Source organism: Trachurus trachurus, assembly GCF_905171665.1.
Source record: "Trachurus trachurus genome assembly, chromosome: 11".
Classification (NCBI taxonomy): domain Eukaryota; kingdom Metazoa; phylum Chordata; class Actinopteri; order Carangiformes; family Carangidae; genus Trachurus; species Trachurus trachurus.
Genome location: NC_139904.1, coordinates 3,822,185 through 3,842,852, shown reverse-complemented (window position 1 = coordinate 3,842,852; position 20,668 = coordinate 3,822,185). Strand labels below are relative to the sequence as shown.

General features: G+C 39.7%; 1 protein-coding gene across 4 annotated transcripts in view; it reads right to left on the bottom strand.

Annotated features, from left to right (window-relative positions):
- The window catches only part of atp9b (ATPase phospholipid transporting 9B), a 73,686-nt gene that overhangs the window by 10,387 nt on the left and 42,631 nt on the right, over positions 1-20,668 (bottom strand). For all 4 annotated transcript variants that reach the window (XM_083982133.1, XM_083982134.1, XM_083982136.1 and 1 more), the window contains 9 exons: positions 20,231-20,343; positions 15,001-15,261; positions 9,315-9,476; positions 9,011-9,103; positions 6,522-6,605; positions 4,825-4,995; positions 3,618-3,716; positions 2,876-2,965; positions 876-1,020 (listed from right to left, as the gene is read on the bottom strand). In XM_083982133.1, the coding sequence (XP_083838259.1) occupies positions 876-1,020; positions 2,876-2,965; positions 3,618-3,716; positions 4,825-4,995; positions 6,522-6,605; positions 9,011-9,103; positions 9,315-9,476; positions 15,001-15,261; positions 20,231-20,343 (1,218 nt within the window). The remainder of the gene's footprint in view (positions 1-875; positions 1,021-2,875; positions 2,966-3,617; positions 3,717-4,824; positions 4,996-6,521; positions 6,606-9,010; positions 9,104-9,314; positions 9,477-15,000; positions 15,262-20,230; positions 20,344-20,668) is intronic.

The following is a 20,668-nucleotide window of genomic DNA, read 5'->3' as shown; positions in this document are numbered from 1 at the left end:
TAGAAGGTAAACCATGAATGAAACAAATCAAAATGTAATGAAATGAAATGATAATTATTATCATTATTATTATAATAGAGTCTGTTAAAGTTCATTAAACAGTGACACAGTCTGTGAGTTCACTCACTGAGCCGTCGCTGCCACCTTGTGGACAAACACATAACATCAGCCCTGGTGTGTCTTTGTAGTGTCTGGGTTCCTAACTTCCTACACATTTGAAATTTCCAAATTCCATACTTTTTCCAGACACTAATTTCCAGACTTCTCGTTAAAAGAAAATCAAATAATTTGTGATATTTAAGTAAATAGACGTGCATAATATAAAAAAAGCATGCAATTTATCATTTGTTTTCATTATTCTGAATGGGTACCGGTATGCCATTATGCAATCAAATAATTTCCAGGAGATCGTAGCTAGATACAATAGCGCATACAAAATAATTAACCCAAATAACTTCAGATAAGACCAAACCAAGATAAGATAAATAAAATAAATATATTTCCATACAATAGTTTCCATTTTCCATACTTTTAAAGACCTGGAAATGTATAAAATCAAATTCCATACTTTTCTATACTTTCCATACTTGCGTAGGAACCCTGTGTGTGTGTGTGTGTCTGTGTGTTTGTGTGTGCACATGTGTGTGTTAAACATCCAGACATGTTGTTTAACATTCTTACAGTTAAGCACACCTGGATGCGACAGGTGTGTCTGTGTGTTTCTATCTGAGTCTCTCTCCTCTGTGGTTCAATTAATCTGTCGACTGGACGATTTTACAGCTCGTCTACTGTCGTCTTCCCTGAGGGACGGACACTGACACACACACACACACACACACTAACAGACACATACACACACACACTAACACCCTCACCTATGGCGCAGGTCCGGTTGGCCGTGTGCTGCTGCAGCAGCGTGACGATCTGGGCCTTCTGGGTCGGCGAGCAGCGGCAGCAGACGACGGCCGGACACTGACAGGCCAGCTCCACAAACTCGTGCTCGTAGTATTTCAGACACACCTGCATCACCATGACGACATAAGATGTACATTCATATTTATATGTTTAAGTATATTTCATATTTGCACATGTGCAGAAACACCTATTTGCATGTTGTATGTTGATTTCTTATCTTCTCTTCTTTATTCTTGGTTCTGTTTCTTTTATATTTTTTACCTTCTGCTCAGTGAAGAAACTTCTAGATTTTGAGCTTCATGTTTTTTCTTTACTGTGATATTTTTAATATTTTCCCCTTTTCATGTTTATATTTTGTTGTGTAAATCACTTTAAAACACCTTTGTGCCTAAAATTTGCAGCACAAACACTGATGACTTTAAGCTTCTGAGCTGACGGAGCTGGAAACTCCACACGTTTTCATTTTTTCTTGTTTTTTTATTTGTTCGTGCAGCTTTTTAAATCTATTTCACTGCATCTCATCTCCCTTTTCTTTTTAGCTCATCAGTCTGTGAACTGAATTTTACAAAAAACGCTGTATGAACAAAGTTTTACCGATTGATTTCCACTGTTCAAATCTCACCATGACGACACAGGACGTACATTTATATTTACATAGGTAGCCTGAATAGTTTAATGTAGTATCTCCTCCTGGACATACTATATTAGCTCACTTATTTTTTATATAAACACCTACGGTATATATTCTTTGTGTATTTCTATTATTGTTATTACTTTTTCTATTACTCACTGTATAAACACTCTCTTCTTTTATACATGAGTTGGTACAGTTGAATTAGTGTATTCTTATCTCATTGTTGTAATGGGTCCTTATACTTCTTTATTATATTCGCTTTTCTTAGATCTTTTTTTTTCTGTATATTGACATTTAGTAGATAGGTTCCTATTTATGGTATTTATAGGCCTTTGAATAACAGACAGAGTTGTTTTAGAGGTAAATTCATGCAAAACCGCTGATGCGCGTTCCCGTCGGGGACAGTTTTTCATCAAGCAGTCTCAGTATTTCCCTCTAAAACAACTCTGTCTGGTAACGTTCTGTTATTATACACAATCCAACAACTCCACAACGCTCTGGTGGACAAGTTGTGACCTGCACATTCACCACGCTATGAGATAATAACACAACGTTACCAGACAGAGTTGTTTTAGAGGGAAATGCAGAGACTGTTGATGAAAAACTGTCCCTGAAGGCAACGTGTAGAGTAGACAATATAAGTTCGCTTCTTTCTGCCCCCTTTCATTCAAGAGTTACAGTATTGTCACTGTTTATTTTATTTTTTGTTTTTATGCTTGATAAATGAATGAAATAAATAAATAAACTAAACTAAACTAAATGTGCATCAGCAGTTTTGCATGAATTTCCCTCTAAAACAACTCTGTGTGGTAACGTTGTGTTATTATCTCATAGCGTGGTGAATGTGCAGGTCACAACTTGTCCACCAGAGCGTTGTGGAGTTGTTGGATTGTGTATTTGATGAGTTTGATGAGGGAAACCAAGAAATCCCATAATGAGCCTCCGTAGCGTAGCTCTGAGCAGCTCACGGCTCTGCTCTGCCGTTCTAAAAATAGCTTGCACCGACAAATAAAGGTAACAAACCTACTGCTATGACTATAGGGATTATGGCAATGGGCCAATTTGCCAAAATGTTGAACTATCCCTTTCAATGAAAACACTACTCAGTTAACTTTTAACTTTAAACTTGGAGCTGTTTTTGTGTTATTTCTCGCTGCAGGTGGAGGTTCAACTCCAAACCATTAGTCGTGGCTGAGGAGCTCGTCTCGTCTCCTGTGGCCTGTATGTTTGGCTGCAGCTTCAGCATCATCTGCTGAGCCGAGCGGTGACATGTTGTTGTGACTGAGCTGAGCTAAAGCTGAGCCGAGCTGAGCCGAGCTGGAGCACCTCTAAGGAGTCTCCGGAGATGACCAGAGCGCAGTCGTGTTTCCTCCTGAAGGCGTTGAGCTCCAGATGGGCCTCTCCTCTGCTGGAGACCTGTTCAAGAGCCACACAATACAATTATACCACAACAAACAAACAAACAAACCAACCACATCGTCTCCTGTTACAGGGTTCCTACAGCTTAAGCCAAGTTAAATTTAAGACTTTTTAAGACTTTTTTAAAGCCACTTGAAATGAAATTTAAGACCGACTTCACAATAAACACAAATGCAAAAACAAAACAAAAACGTTACCACATCTATTACGTAGGGTTAGGGACAATTTTACCCACTTTCCTATGTGATCCAAGGTAAAGTGACTGCTACATGAACATTGGATTGTGTCTCTTTCCAGCTGTCCTTTCTAAATAAATGCATAAAAAGTCAGAAAAAAAAAACCACTGACTCGGGAGCTGGTGGCGGTGAGAGATTTAGCGTTGACGGCCGCCACTAACTTCTCTATGTCAGAATGTTACCAATTATTTGAGATTTGAGACTAATTACAACCATAAAATACCACTTATCATGTGTTAAAATGTCTTAAATCAATTTTTCAAAAGTCTTAAAAATGTTAATGCCAATTAAGGCCTTATTTTTAGATTAATGAATTCAATGCCTTTTACTGTAAGACTTTTTAAGGATCAGTAAGAACCCTGTGTTATCATGATGATAAAGATGATGATGTTATGATCACAAAGCAAACGGACCGGTCTGAAGACGTGAATGTCCTGGCTCCTGGAGACCAAGTGGGAGCTTTTAGCGATGCAGGTCGCCGTCTCCAGCTTGTCCCCGGTCAGCATCCAGATCTAAGAGAACGACACCAGCACCACCAGATTATTACATAAAATTTTAATCTCTTTTCTTGAATTCATTTATCAGGACTTTTTCAGCTGCTACAGTCTGATAGACATGTTATTACGCCATTATTACGACACTAAAACATCCCACGTCCCATTCTTTTCGACAGTTGTAGCTTATTTTGTACATTTAACCAGATGATTTATTCCTCTCTCAGCCCCAGAAGTCTGATTTACAAGGGATAGTTCAACATTTTGGCAAATTGGCCCATTGCCATAATCCCTATAGTCATAGCAGTAGGTTCGTTACCTTTAATTGTCGGTGCAAGCTACTTTTAGAACGGCGGAGCAGAGCCGTGAGCTGCTCAGAGCTATGCTACGGAGGCTCATTATGGGATTTCTTGGTTTCCCTCATCAAACTCATCAAATACACAATCCAACAACTCCACAACGCTCTGGTGGACAAGTTGTGAGCTGCACATTCACCACGCTATGAGATAATAACAGAACGTTACCAGACAGAGTTGTTTTAGAGGGAAATTCATGCAAAACTGCTGATGCACGTTGCCTTCAGGGACAGTTTTTCATCAAGCAGTCTGCATTTGCCTCTAAAACAACTCTGTGTGGTAACGTTGTGTTATTATCTCATAGCGTGGTGAATGTGCAGCTCACAACTTGTCCACCAGAGCGTTGTGGAGTTGTTGGATTGTGTATTTGATGAGTTTGATGAGGGAAACCAAGAAATCCCATAATGAGCCTCCGTAGCGTAGTTCTGAGCAGCTCACGGCTCTGCTCCGCCGTTCTAAAAACAGCTTGCACCGACAATTAAAGGTAACGAACCTAGTGCTATGACTATAGGGATTATGGCAATGGGCCAATTTGCCAAAATGTTGAATTATCCCTTTAAAGTCTCTAGCTTTCTCACTAAGAAATCCTTAGTGGGGTCTGGAAAAGTCAAACAAAGCTCTGGTAGCTGATTTTCCAGGACAACTCAAGCTTTTCCAGGACTTTTGACTTATTTTCCATGACTGGAAAATCGGTCAACCATTTTCCAGGTTTTCCAGGACGCTTGGGAACCCTGTGAATCTTCCTCTGAGTGTTTGTTTCCTCTGCTGACCTTGATGCCGGCGTTCCTGAGCAGCTCGAGCGTCGGCCTGACGTCGGCCTGCAGCTGGTCCTCCACTCCGGTCAGACACAGCAGCTCCATCTCCCGCTCCAGACTCTCCACCACGGCCGCCACCTTCAGCGTCCGGTCGTGGATGCTCAGCTTCGCCTGGTTGTAGCGGTTCTGAACACGACGGAAAACAGAAAACAGAAAACACTGAGCAGAGCTGTTCAAATATGTTGTCAAACACCTGAACACATGGATGTTCTGCACAGCTCCCTCTATAGATACAGTTTATACAGTGCTGTGAACAAGTATTTGCCCCTTTTTTTTGCATATTTTTCCCACTTAAATGTTTAAGACCATCAAACAAATTTTAAGATTAAACAAAGATAACCCAAGTAAATATAAGATGCAGTTTATAAATGATCATTTCATTTATTAAGGGAAAAAAACTATCCAAACCTACCTGGCCCTGTGTTGAAAAGTAATTACCCAGCCTTGTTAAATCATGAACTAACGGTGATAAATAAACATTTTTGGATAGCTGAGTTCAGTTTCACTCTCCACACCCAGACCTGTTGTTAATAAATGAAATCATCATCTAAAACCTACATTTTACATTATTTACTTGGATTATCTTTGTCTAATATTAAAATGTGTTTGATGATCTTAAACATTTAAGTGTGACAAATGTGAAAAAAAGTAAGAAGTCAGGACGGGGGCAAAAACTTTGTGCACATATTTTTGACTAAAAATTCTTCTTTTTTTAATGTATATTTCATTTTTATTATATTTTTGTACATGTATGTATTTAACAATTTCTCTCTCTTGTGTTTTGCATTATACAACATTCTTTGTGCATGTTATAACTTATTTGCCAATAAAAACCACTTGGCTTCTTATTCACCAAAAATTTGTGAAACATGAGCTAGTGAAACATGTTAAGCATGTTTTAAAACAAACTAAATATGAGATTATATAATTCATACAGTGGGTTTGATGATGAAATAGAAGGACTTGATTTAATATTTAATTTGATCTTGAAGGTTTGTTTTATAATCAATCTATATAGTTGTCAAATTTTGTTGTTTCCCTTTCTAACATGTATTTATATGTGCAGTTTTAGGAGTTTCTCTTCATGGAAAAGACTTGAAATAATATATACAGTAATACAGCTCTGGAAAAAATTAAGAGACCACTTCAAAATGATCCGTTTCTCTGGTTTTTACTATTTGTAGGTTTGTGTTTGAGTAAAATTAACATTTTTGTTTTATTCTATGAACTACTGACAACATTTCTCCCAAAATTGAAATAAAAATATTGTCTTTTAGAGCTTTTATTGGCAGAAAATGACAACTACTCAAAATAACAATGATGTTTTTAAGTCTTTTCAGACCTTGAGTAATAATAATGCAAAGAAAACATGTTCATATTCATTGCTCAACAACACAACACAAATATTTTAACTTGGGAAGAGTTTATTAATCAATTTCGGTGGGAAAATGTCAATGTTTAATCCCAGCAGTGTTTTTTTATAATCTTTTGTCTCATTAAGTCGAATGAGTTGTGAGTTTTTTTTTAAACTGGAAATTTAAGAAACATTTGTAAAAGTGGTCCCTTCATTTTTTTTTTCCAGAGCTGTATAAGGAATAATATTTTAATTTGCTTCACTCAGATTTCCTGAAGGACATCAGGGTTTATCGTACCTCAAAGTCCTGGTACTGCTCCTCAGACAGAGACTTCTTGGACACGACCAGAGTCCTCAGACCTTCTCTGGCCATGTTCCCACACTGACGAAGGAGGAGAAGAGGACGACGTTAGTGAACAGGTGGATTTTTATTTATTTCAGTTATTTAGAATAAAAGTTAGTGTATCTTTAATCTAACTCTGATCATGTGTCTATGAGGAGAGCAGCTGCTGTATAAGTACACCATGTACAGTAAAGTCGATAGCTGCATATTGTTACCAACACCAAAAGAGATCAATATTGAATAACATGGCCTCTGGTGCAATTCAGAGGACACAGTAAAACAAAGGCGTGGACGGCGGTTTATTTTTGATATGAAACACCAATGGGGCGAATCTGTCCTGCTGATTGGTTATTGACGAGCACAGTAACCGTAGCGCCGGCCGATCTGACAGCGGGATATTAACAACACAACAGGACATCATTAGCACCATTGTCCAAGAATATGACATACTGTAATTACTTCAACTTTATCTAGGTCACTAATTAAATCAAAAGCTGCCCCCGGTGCTAAATGACTCAATAATGCCAATATAATTATGAACGTGTGCACACAAGACCTTCGACCACTAAACTGGTGCAGACTCGGCCTGATGATCTGCATCGGTGTCCTGATTAGACGGGAAATAACGGCTGTCAACAGCTGTTCTCGCAGTTATCTGATGATGTTGAGTTTTCACTTTGATTCATGATTCACACTGGAGCTTAAAGAGACGTCAAGCTAACGACCTTTATGATTAAAATCCAGTGTTTTCACGTTGTTAATAACTTTTTTAATAGGGTTAGGGGTTATTTAATAAAAATAATCATCAAGGCCATAACTAAGTGTTTCCAACTTGAAACAATCCCAGTCTCATTAACACAGATTCACAGAGCCAGAGTTTCATATCAAAGATGAGGAAACAATCCTGTCAAAAGTTAACTTCTTTTAGAGCATGTTTTAAAAACAGTCATCTACCATCTTTTAGAACAGTTAATGTAGTTAACATGTTTTAAAACAGTTAATTAGCATCTTTTAGAACAACTAGTGTAATTAGCATGATTTAAAACCATTAGATAGCTTTTTTTTTTAGAAGAGCTACTTTAGTTAACATGTTTTAAAACAGTTAATTAGCATCTTTTATAGGTTAGCATGTTTTAAAACCGTTCATTAGCATATTTTATAGGTTAGCATGTTTTAAAACCGTTAATTAGCATCTTTTATAGGTTAGCATGTTTTAAAACCGTTAATTAGCATCTTTTATAACAGCTGGTGTAGTTAGCATGTTTTAGAAACAGCTAATTAAAATCTTTTAGAACTGTTAGCATGTTTTACACTAGCATCTTTTAGAAGAGTTAGTGTAGTTATCATGTTTTAAAACAGTTAGCATCTTTTAGAATAATTTGTGTAGTTGTTCTAAAACGTTAATTAGCATCTTTTAGAACAGTCAGTGTAGTTAGCATGTTTTAAAACATGTAATTAGCATCTTTTAGGAGAGCTAGTTTAGTTAACATGTTTTATAATAGTTAATTAGCATATTTTAGAACAGTTAGCGTAATTAGCATGTTGTTAAAAAGTCCATTAGCATCTTTTAGAATAATTAATGTAGTTAGCATGTTCTAAAACGTAAATTAGCATATTTTAGAACAGTTAGTGTAGTTAGCATGTTCCAAAAAAGTAAATTAGAGTCTTTTATAAGTTAACATGTTCTAAAAACAGTTCATTACCATCTTTTGGAACAGTTAAGTAAAGTTAACATGTTTTTAAAAAAGTTAACTAGCATCTTTTAGAACAGTTAGTGTAGTTGGCATGTTTTCAGTTTTGTAGCATATGAAACCCTGGTTCTGTGAATCTGTGTTAAAGCAGAAGTAAGTGATATTTTTGTGTTAATATAAGTCTTAAATAGTTATATCTTCCGACAGCAATCACTTACATAGAGTGTTTGGACCGAAACACGGGTCTGTCAGTCCCTCTGCTCTGCTCTGAGCCGAGGAGAAAACTTTTCTCGTATCCTACAGTTTTTATCCAATGAGGAGAGAGAACGGCATGAAGGGCTGTGTGTGCAGCCAAGGGATGCGCGTGAATGTGGTGACGTAGGGACGAGGACCAATAGATCCATGACGAGGGAGGGGGCTGCTAACTCCATCGGCTGACAAGACGTTATGGTGCGTTCAAGGCAGCCCGTAACTCGTGTTTTTCCGACCTGTGAAGTGGTACCAGTTCGATCTGGTACGAGTTCACAGGTCGGAAGTTACGAGTGGCCGTTATAGTGACTTTCACAGGTAAAACAGGTCGGAGAAACACGAGTGGGTTGCCTGGAACGCTACAAAGTCGTGACTTGAAGCTGTAATTTACGGTTTCAAAAGCCTGCCTGGAACGCAGCATTAGCCAAAACGACCAGATCGCTTACTTCTGCTTTAATGAGACTGTGATTTTAACCTCAGAGGTCACAGAGGTGAAGCCTTTACCTCCTCTTCCAGCCAGTCGTTGTACTGAACGATGCTCGCCATGGCAACGTCAGCACCCTTCATGTAGAAGGTGATATCTCCCGTCGACTCCTCCTGGATCAAACGACGACAAGAAGAAGAAGAAGCAACAGTTAACTTCATTTCCTTTTTGTTGCAGCGTGATATTATTTCTGGACCAATCATCATCACACAGCTTCAGTCGCTCAGAGCACAAACACATGACGCAGCAGCACAAAGACCACACAGGAAGCAGCAGCATCCACACATCGTGTTGTTGCATCGTGTTGTTGCGTGAGGCCCACACCCTGACGATGATGCCCATCCTCTTGCTCTCGGAGGTGAAGGGGAAGATCTGCAGGATGTGGAAGGAGAGGATCTGTCCTGAAGGCGTCTTCAGCTGCAGGGCGGTCAGGTCTCTGTTGACCAGGGTCAGGCCGACGCTCTCCGTCCACCGCACCAGGGCCACCTGCTCGCCACAACACAACGACACACAACACAACACACAACGGGGGCGATCAGAGGCTAGCACAAACTCCGACTATCAGAGTTTTAAACCAGATTAACACAAAAAGATGACAAAGATTGTGAAGATTTAAAGATTGAGACTGAGACACATTTACTGCAGAATAAGTCCTGATTCCCACAATATTTTGTCCTTTTATTGGCAATTTGATAACACAACAGGAGATTTTTTCATATATACAGTATATAGACTTTTAGTTGATTGGATGGCTTGGTTATGTTATTTTATTGGTATGTTTTTCCACTTTTTAATATGATGTCTTTATGTTGTGTTATTGCCCTATTATGCCACTCTGCATTTTTATTATATTATAAGATAAGATAAGATAAGATAAGATAATCTTTTATTCGTCCCACAATGGTTTGTGATTTTTACTGTCAAAAGTGCTTTAGAAATAAAGATTTACAAACTATGTAGAGATTTTGAGAATGCAAACAGAAAAAAAAACTATTTATTTATTTATGATGCAAAAATATCTCTCTCTCTATATATACATAAAATTCTTATGCAAAAGAAAGACGCGTTCACTCTTTCTTTTTCTGACAAATTATATTAAACCTTTACTGAGCTAGCTACCATATGACAAATAAACGAATACAACAAATAAAATAAGTTATTTAAGTTTAGAATAAGTATTTTTATGTTTCAATAAATTTTCCTGTGTGTTTTTTAGTGGAAAATGTATTACTGTACCTTTGAAGGGTTAAAGAACCATAGATGGTACCTGCGTTGACCTTTTATTAGCAGTTTGAAAAAATTAAGGATTAAAAGTAAAAATGAATGAAATTCCATGTATTTTAATTAGTTCCCTATAGATAGTTATAAATGCCTCAAAACAAGAAGCTTTTACATGTTGCTGTGTTTAATTTCCCCACAGTAGAGTTTATATTTTTATATTAATATACTTTATATAAGTTGAGTGACCATGGATAATGATGACACCTCTGGTTGAGTTTGTGTGAGTGTGTGTGTCTGACAGTGTGTGTGTGTGTGTTGCTGCTGACTCTTCTCATTCAGCTGCAGATGAAGTGTTTTTCTGTTTCTCTTTCCTCCGTCTCTCCTCAGCAGGAACTGCGGCCCCCGAGCGCTCGTTCAGCTGCACACGACTCAATTCTCAATGGGTTCATTTTCAATTTGCTTCTCTCAAAGGTTGTTATTATACTCTGACCTACAAATTGGGACTTCCTGGTAATACCCCGTCATCTCTCCTGCCCCCTCCTTTGAGCTCCGTAAAACAGGGCTGCCTATATTTACTTAACACACATCTGTGTGTCATTATCGTGGTCTGTGTGTGTGTGTGTTATAGAAACACACACACACACACACACACACACGGCCCATGTGCTGCGGATCCTGAACCTGGTTTTCCGATCGACTTCATCAGCTCCTCTCAAACTATTTAAAGCTCCGTCGACTCTGATAGAAGCTCAACATGAATCACGTTGTAACGACTGTCGTCTTTTCTGACGGCGGTCGACGACGACTTTACGACGGCGGCGACTCGACGGCTCAAACAACACGATCAATCACTCGTGTGTGTTTGCGTTCGCAGCCTCCTGCTGATCATGTAAATCACAGCAGCAGCAGCAGCGGCAGCTTCAGAGCATCGTGATGAGACGAGACCCTGAAGGGAACACGACACGTTCAGTGACTCAGATTATTCAGGAATGTGACACTGTAATCTTTTTCTCTACAGACTTAAAAGGGATAGTTCAACATTCTGGCAAATTGGCCCATTGCCATAATCCCTATAGTCATAGCAGTAGGTTCGTTACCTTTAATTGTCGGTGCAAGCTGTTTTTAGAACGGCGGAGCAGAGCCGTGAGCTGCTTAGAGCTACGCTACGGAGGCTCATTATGGGATTTCTTGGTTTCCCTAATCAAACTCATCAAATACACAATCCAACAACTCCACAATGCTCTGGTGGACAAGTTGTGACCTGCACATTCACCACACTATGAGATAATAACACAACGTTACCAGACAGAGTTGTTTTAGAGGAAATTCATGCAAAACCGCTGATGCGCGTTGCCTTCAGGGACAGTTTTTCATCAACAGTCTCTATATTTACCTCTAAAACAACTCTGTGTGGTAACGTTGTGTTATTATCTCATAGCGTGGTGAATGTGCAGGTCACAACTTGTCCACCAGAGCGTTGTGGAGTTGTTGGATTGTGTATTTGATGAGTTTGATGAGGGAAACCAAGAAATCCCATGAGCCTCCGTAGCGTAGCTCTGAGCAGCTCGCGGCTCTGCTCCGCCGTTCTAAAAATAGCTTGCACCGACAATTAAAGGTAACGAACCTACTGCTATGACTATAGGGATTATGGCAATGGGCCAATTTGCCACAATGTTGAACTGTCCCTTTAAATGTTGATTTCTGTGTGTGTGTGTGATCCTGCCAGTTAGAGCCAATTGGAGATGATGAAGCACCTCAGTCAAACGCTCTCGTTACAGTGACATTACAGAGGTCAGAGGTCACAGAGAGACTCTACTGTCAGGTGACCTCTGCTCCGAGCTCAGAGGGACGGCCCACTTCATCTCCTTAACGACGGCTCATTACATTAGAGAGGAAGAGAGAGAGAGAGAGAGAGAGAGAGAGGAAGAGAAGGGGAGAGGGGGAAATAAAAGGACAGAGAGAGAACAAAGAGAGAGGTGGAGGACCTCCACCAACGATCACAGATCTCCACCTCTCATCGTCTCTGAGAGAAAATTAAATATTGATCAACCAGAGAGAGAGAGAGAGAGAAGAGACAGAGACAGAGAAAAGAGAGAGGGAGAGAGAAAGAAAGAAAGAGAGAGGGAGGAGAAAGAGAGAGAGAATGAGAAAAAACAGAGACAGAAAGAAAGAAAGAAAGAAAGAAAGAAAGAAAGAAAGAAAGAAAGAAAGAAAGAGAGAGAAAGAAAGGGAGAGAAAGAGAAAAAACAAAGAGAAAAAACAGAGGGAGAGAAAGAAAGAGAAAAAACAGAGAAAGAAATAAAGAGAAAAAACAGAGAGAAAGAAAGAGAGAAAGAGAAAAAACAGAGAGAAAGAAATAAAGAAAGAAAGAGAAAAAGCAGAGCGAGAGAGATAGAGAGAGAGAGGAGAGGGGGAGAAAGAGAGGGAAAAAAGAGAGAGAGACAGAAAGAGAGAGAGAGAGAGAAAAGAGAGAGAAATAAATATACAGAGCAGCTCGGTGGAGGAGAGAAGGAAGAGGAGGAGGAGGAGGAGGAGGAGGAAGGTCAAGTTGAATGTAAAACGGATTGAGGGAAACCAAGAAATCCCATAATGAGCCTCCGTAGCGTAGCTCTGAGCAGCTCACGGCTCTGCTCCGCCGTTCTAAAAACAGCTTGCACCGACAATTAAAGGTAACAAACCTACTGCTATGACTATAGGGATTATGGCAATGGGCCAATTTGCCAAAATGTTGAACTATCCCTTTAAACTGAGGAGGAATAATGTAAATATCAAGACACATGATTATTATGAGGACTGGGACTGGATACAGTGATGGACTCGGAAATGGTCTCATACTGGTTTGGTCTCGGTCTCGGTCTCGGTCTCAGGTTCGATGCTCTGTCTGGACTACAACATTATTAAAGGGATAGTTCACCCTAGAATGATATTTCGCTCATTATCTACTCCCCCTCATGTTGACTAAGGGCTGGAAGAATTATCAGAGTCCACCGTCCCTTCTCTTAGTTACAGGGGGTCTCGGCGTAGCAGTGAATTTCAATACAACGGTTGCAAAGGGACACCAGAGCTCTTCGTAAAAAACACACACACAAAAAAACATCCAAATACCTCCATGATGCTCGTATGTAATGTCCGTCTTGTGCTGAAGCCCCAAATTGCGTAATTGTCCCGAAAAAAATTAAATAAGTCTATATTTTAAGCTTGTTTGTAGCGGAAGCTTCTCGTCTTCTTCTTCTTCTCCTCTTCCTGGTCCGTCCAAATATCGCGTGATTCGCAGTAACCGCACTGACGCCGGCGCAAATCACGCGATATTTGGACGGACCAGGAAGAGGAGAAGAAGAAGAAGACGAGAAGCTTCCGCTACAAACAAGCTTAAAATATAGACTTATTTAATTTTTTTCGGGACAATTACGCAATTTGGGGCTTCAGCACAAGACGGACATTACATACGAGCAGCATGGAGGTATTTGGATGTTTTTTTGTGTGTGTTTTTTTACGAAGAGCTCCGGTGTCCCTTTGCAACCGTTGCATTGAAATTCACTGCTACGCCGAGACCCCCTGTAACTAAGAGAAGGGACGGTGGACTCTGATAATTCTTCCAGCCCTTAGTCAACATGAGGGTGAGTAGATAATGAGCGAAATATCATTCTAGGGTGAACTATCCCTTTAAACACATTTCCAGAATCCCGTCCTCTCTAGTATCAGATGATCATTTGATCCTGATTGATAAATGTTAATAACTCATCAGAGACAAACAGACTTTAAGTTCAGGAGGTCGAGATGATGAAGCCTCTGGGATCCGTTTGGTTCCTGCAGCAGTAAATTCTCAGGAAGCAAAATACACACGATTAAATAGCTTTAACCTCTACACGGAGGTCACGACCTCTGACCCTCCGCAGGCCGAGGAAACGACTGAAACGACTATTTTGACAAGCCAGGGTTATGTAGGGTCAACAATAAAACATTAAGACGGGGGACAGGGACAGGGACAGAGGAGGGAGGGGTTTGTTTTTTTTGGTTGGAAACTTAAACACTAGTCAACGTTTCCAATAGGGCTGGGACGAAATGCTTTTCTCCCGATTAGATTCTTCTACGATTTTTTGGATGGCGATTTGATTTAAATTGCGATTCTACGATATTGCCGATTCTCTCGATTTTTAGTCTGCATTTTTAATATTTATCTGCACACAAATACTGTAGGAGCCTATAAATTAACATACTCCATTATAAAGTGAACTTAAACCCTTTTCGAAACCTGTACTCTCTGTATGTAAAAAAGGCTAACAACTGCACATTGCACAATATTTAAAAAAATTCAAAAAAGATAAAGATTTACAATGAAGAGATTTTGGAAAACGCAAACGGCATCTATGACAAAAAATAAAAAGTATTTATTGATTCGTGATGTAAAAATATCGGAAAAAAATAATGATTTATTTAGGTCAATTAGAAAATAAGCATTAAATGGGCTTCAACCCTTTTTAACTGTGTTTGGCACTGTGTTTGGTTTTAGCTATGTACTTAAGTTTAGAATGAATATTATTTGTATTTTAATACATTTTTATGTTTCAATAAATGTTCCTTTAACTATATCTGTGTTTTTAAAAATAAAATTAAAAGTTAAAGTTGAATAAAAAGTGCCTCCAATAATGGTCCAGAGCTAGAATTTGAATATTTATGTGTTTAAATGAGTTCCTTTTAGACAGTTAACCTTTATTATAAAGCTCTGAAACGACCTCTTTGAACATTTCCCTCCTCCTATTTTCCACCGGGTCGTGTTTTCGGCCGTTACCTCGTCGGGGCTGGACGCCTGGTAGGTGCGGTTGTCGTCGCTGAAGTCCTGGTCGGCCTCGGCGGACTCGGTCTCTCCGTTGACGCCGCCGTGGGACTCGTAGACGGGCGTGACGTTGTGACAGAGGGCGATGGCCTTCACCGCCTCGTGGATCCGGCTGCTCACGCTCTTACGGACCTTCGGGCCGGGCGGCTGCGTTTTACGTGACGGGGTCGAACCGCTGGTCGTCGAACCGCCGCCGCTGGTGGAGGACTGAGTCGGCTGGAACAAGACAAAATATCATAAGACGAGACACTACAGGTGAACAGGTAAAAGATATCACCATGAAACTTCCCAAGTTTATCACTCACACAGGGTTTCCTCTACATGTAATTGATCGTGGCGTACCGCCATGGCAAAATAAAAGCCGCCACACCTTCAGAATGATGTTTTTTTTTAATGTTAAAACAATGTAAAGCAGGGTTTCCACAGCCAGTTACCATTAGGTGCTTATTTGCACCCCTTTCCACTGCACAGTTAACTTTCAACTCGGTTTAGGTGCTTTTCAATCACAGCTGAGTTCTTCATATTTCCTCCTCATTAAAAACGAAACTTATCAACCAGCGCATCCAGCGTTACCAGTAATTAATGACTCTGTGGCGGCCGGGGGACAAGCGCTTCGCCCCTCAGCTCTGTGTGTGTGTGTTCATCTCTGGCGCTCTGTTTCGATGAATAAACACAAATAGGCTACAAACGTACACACATTGGCCTCATTTATTTGTCATTCGCTGTGTTTTATTTTTGAAAATTGACCGGATTCTCTCGTGTTTCTTTGTGTGACTTCCTGCCAAGATTGACGGCTCGTGCACAAAATAGACCAAACGCATAAACGATCGCTGCAGGGTGCGAGCCGGCCGCGGAGGATTTGGAAGCCGAAATGAAAATGCCCCCGCTTCTCGGTGTGGCCCCGGCGTTACTGTGTGACTGAATGAGCCTCCGTATAGCGTATCGGCTTTGCTCCGCCGTTCTAAAAATAGCTTGCACCGACAATTACTGTAAAGGTAACAAACCTACTGCTATGACTATAGGGATTATGGCAATGGGCCAGTTTTCCAAAATGTTGAACTATCCCTTTACTTTTGGTGAATTTAGGTGAAATTTACAGACGAAATAAAGAAAGCAAAAATAAAAACGCCTTAATGTGGATTTTCTACCATTTCTTTCCTCTAGTCTGAAAGAAGACATGTTAAAGAAGAGAAATCGCCCAAAAAGTGTTTGTTTCTTGCCTTAAAAATATTAAAAAATTGAATCTCAAACATCAGAGTGTTTCCTGTGAGTTGACAGTCTGGTGGATCTGATCCCAGAGCAGCAGCAGCTCATCACTCTGACACAGCGAGGGGGGGAGGAGGGGGGGGGTATCATCATCATCATCATCATCTTTATGGTGTCATATCTGGTTCCAGGGCCTTTTCACTTGTTCTGCTGTTTCTCTGACAGGAAGCATCAGTCTGCGTGAGGACGACCCGCTGAGGGCCGAGCGCCACCACCGCCGCTCCTGATGCATTCTGGGGGATCGGCTCTTTATTATCATTATCACCGTCATTATCATCATCATTATTATTATTATTGTTGTTATTAACCTTCAGTCCCAGCGAGGACACGAGAGGACGAGTCACAGAGAGACGGATGGAGGTCGTTTCGTCGGCTCGGCACAGAAAAACGTTGTTTTATTAAAGGGATAGTTCAACATTTTGGCAAATTGGCCCATTGCCATAATCCCTGTAGTCTTAGAAGTAGGTTCGTTACCTTTAATTGTCGGTGCAAGCTGTTTTTAGAACGGCGGAGCAGAGCCGTGAGCTGCTCAGAGCTACGCTACGGAGGCTAAAGGAATTTCTTGGTTTCCCTCATCAACTCATTTGATGAGTTTGATGAGGGATACCAAGAATGCCAAAATGTTGAACTATCCCTCCAAACTGAAGCTTTTTATAAACTTGTGTCGACATGTTGATTCTCCTATTAAGTGTTTTTTTTATTTCTGTTTTAATGAATTAGTTGAAGTTATAAGCTGCTGAAACAATCAACTGATCAAGTTATGTAATTGTTTTATTTGACTATGTAGCTTTAATATGTAACTAAAATAATAAATATTATTACAGTAATGAAGTAAAGTAATAAAATGAGTTATTGTTGAAGTAAACTAGAGGGAAAATGTCAAACTTGTCTCTTATTTCTCTGTTGTGTATATCTGAACTTATCTTATAACTTGAATATGGCGCTTTTTATACACTCTCGTTTTCATGAATCATTATGTAGCAGCTAAGTTCAGTAATTTTGGTGATTTATTTTTATTCATGTAGCTTTAAGATTTAAAGCAGAAGTAAGCGATCCGGTCGTTTTCGCTAATGCTGCGTTCCAGGCAGGCTTTTGAAATCGTAAATTACAGCTTCAAGTCACAACTACGACTTTGTAGCGTTCCAGGCAACCCACTCGTGTTTTTCCGACCTGTTTTACCGGTGAAAGTCACTATAACGGCCACTCGTAACTTCTGACCCGTGAACTCGTACCAGATCGAACTGGTACAACTTCACAGGTCGGAAAAACAGGAGTTACGAGTTGCCTTGAACGCACCATAACAGTCCTCGTCCCTACGTCACCACATTCACGGCGTTCCTTGGCTGCACACACAGCCCTGCATGCCGTTCTCTCTCCTCATTGGATAAAAACTGTAGGATACAAGGAAAGTTTTCTCCTCGGCTCAGAGCAGAGCAGAGTGACTGACAGACCCGTGTTTCAGACCAAACACTCTATGTAAGTGATTGCTGTCGGAAGATAGAACTATTTAAGACTTATATTAACACAAATATATCACTCACTTCTGCTTTAACTAAAGTGATAAATATATAAACAGTAATAGAGTAACGTAATAAAAGTAACTAAATAAAAAATGTGAAACATTTCCTGCTTCTTGTTTCTTTAATGTAAAAAATGTAAATATATGTGTGTTTTGAACTGTTGGTCAGAATAAAGTAAAGTAATAACATCAGTTACTGTTAAACTAAGTAAAAGTAAAAAGTCAAACCTGTCTCTCTTTGCTCTGTTGTTTGTCTTATAAGTTGGATATAAATCTTTTTATAAACTTAATGTTTTCATGAATCATTATATCGCAGATAAGTTCAGTAATTTTAGTAATCTATACATATTTATGTAGCTTGAAGATGCAACTCAAGTAATTAATAAATATAGTAACAGTAATAAAGTAAAGTAAAACAATCTGTTTCCTGCTTCTTGTTTCTTTAATGCAAAAGTTTTGTATTGTATATCACTTTAAATTGAAAATGTTGGTGTTTTGAACTGGTGGTCAGAATAAAAACGAGAAATCTGTGAATGATTAATCAGTAAACCATGAAATAAACTCACTTTAACTGTAATGATGATAACGTAGATAAAAAAGCATTGATTCAACAGAGATATGAGCATGAATAAAAGCTTCCTGTGCCTCCTGCTCTTTTCCTCCGCTGACAGTCACAGTTTTGTTCTGCTCCGCCTCGACTAAAGGGACGTTCAGTGGTTTTTCATTAGCAGCGATTACAGACGAGGGCGTGTGTGTGTGTGTGTGTGTGTGTGTGTGGGGGGGGGGGGGGCAGATGGTTTCACTGTCAAACAGCTGTTTGGATCTGGAGCTGACAGCAAACAATATCGTTCTGTCACGATCTGAGGAAACACTCAGAGCTGCAGAGCAGGCGGCCGCTCCAGAGACGACGACTGATGAATGAACAATAACAATAATACAGTACGGGTTTGTTATAAGAACGGATTAAACCGATCTACAGGGAGAAGAAGAGGAGGAACAAACAGGACCAGTTTGTGTTTTAACGTATCGGAAGTGATGAGTCGGCTGAAACTTTGTTTAGTTAGTGACTGAAACTGATATGTTTATATCACTGATGAAGATTTATCTGTTTATATTGATTAAAAGACTTGAAAAAAAGCACAAATGAACTGAAACCAAAATTCATTTTATTTATTTACACCTGAACTTTTTCTAAATGACCTGAGATTTTAATAAGAAGAAGTTTTAAGGCCGATTCTGATGCTTTTTAAAAGTTTATATTCTTAAAATTAAAAGGTATTTTGCAGCATATTCTGTATTTTAACAAGTAGGCTTCAACATTTAAACCATCACATCATTAATTTATATATACTGTATATATTACATTTTGAATGCAAAAAAAAGTGCTAATTTATTTTCAGAGCCCATTATTAAAGCAGAAGTGAGTGATATATTTGTGTTAATATAAGTCTTAAATAGTTATATCTTCCGACAGCAATCACTTACATAGAGTGTTTGGACTGAAACACGGGTCTCTCAGTCCCTCTGCTCTGCTCTGAGCCGAAGAGAAAACATTTATCGTATCCTACAGTTTTTATCCAATGAGGAGAGAGAACGGCATGAAGGGCTGTGTGTGCAGCCAAGGGACGCCGTGAATGTGGTGACGTAGCGACGAGGACTGTTATGGTGCGTTCAAGGAAACTCGTATTTTTCCGACCGTGAAGTGGTACCAGTTCGATCTGGTACGAGTTCACCGGTCGGAAGTTACGAGTGGCCGTTATAGTGACTTTCACCGGTAAAACAGGTCGGAAAAACACGAGTGGGTCGCCTGGAACGCTACAAAGTCGTAAGTTGTGACTTGAAGCTGTAATTTACGATTTCAAAAGCCTGCCTGGAACGCAGCATTAGCGAAAACGACCGGATTACTCACTTCTGCTTTAACAGATTTTTGTGGAAAAGCACATTAAGAAATAAGCAAAATAAATGTATCTATATTTCAGGATTAAAGAGAACAGAGCAGTTTTTAGCTTCTTTTTAAATCCAGTTTTAATCTAAACTTAAATTTTATTTGTCAATCAACAAATTCCCTTTTCAGTTTTTTGGTCTGCACTCGTTGTTGTGTTTATGATCAAGTGAACTCAAAGTGTGTGTTTTATTTGTTTAAAGCCTTGATTCACCTACAGGTTTTTTTTTTCCTGTGAACACCTGTCACACACACACACACACACACACACACACACACACACACACACACACACACACACACACACACACACACACACACACACACACACACACACACACACACACACACACACACACACACACACACACACACACACACACACACACACACACACACACACACACACACACACACACCCCTGTCTGTCTGTATCCTGTAGAGCAGCAGCAACTCACCTGTGCGTACGACTGGATGATGTGGCTCTGGATCTCGTCCATGGTGTCGGTGCCGTAGGAAACGGTTCCCAGGTGAAGCCTCTTGAAGATCATCTCATTCTGGGTCAGAGTTCCTGTGAGGAGGAGGAGAGGAGGAGAAGAGGAGAACAGGTGAACAGGTGAACAGGTGCGTTCAGCTGTGTTAAAGAGCAGAAAGGAAACACACACAGCTGCACACGACTGCTTTTACCTGTGTGACTGTGTTTAATGTTTAAGGGCACTTTCACACCTGATAGTCCGGACTTCTTTTTTTTTTTTGTTACGTTGTTTCCATATAGTCCAGTAAAGTTCGCTTTCACACTGCTATTATGACAGTGGACTAAAGGATCTACCTACGTCAAGACGTCATTACCCGCAAGGGCTGCGCCTGCTTATAATTGTCAGTGATTGGCTTGTGGA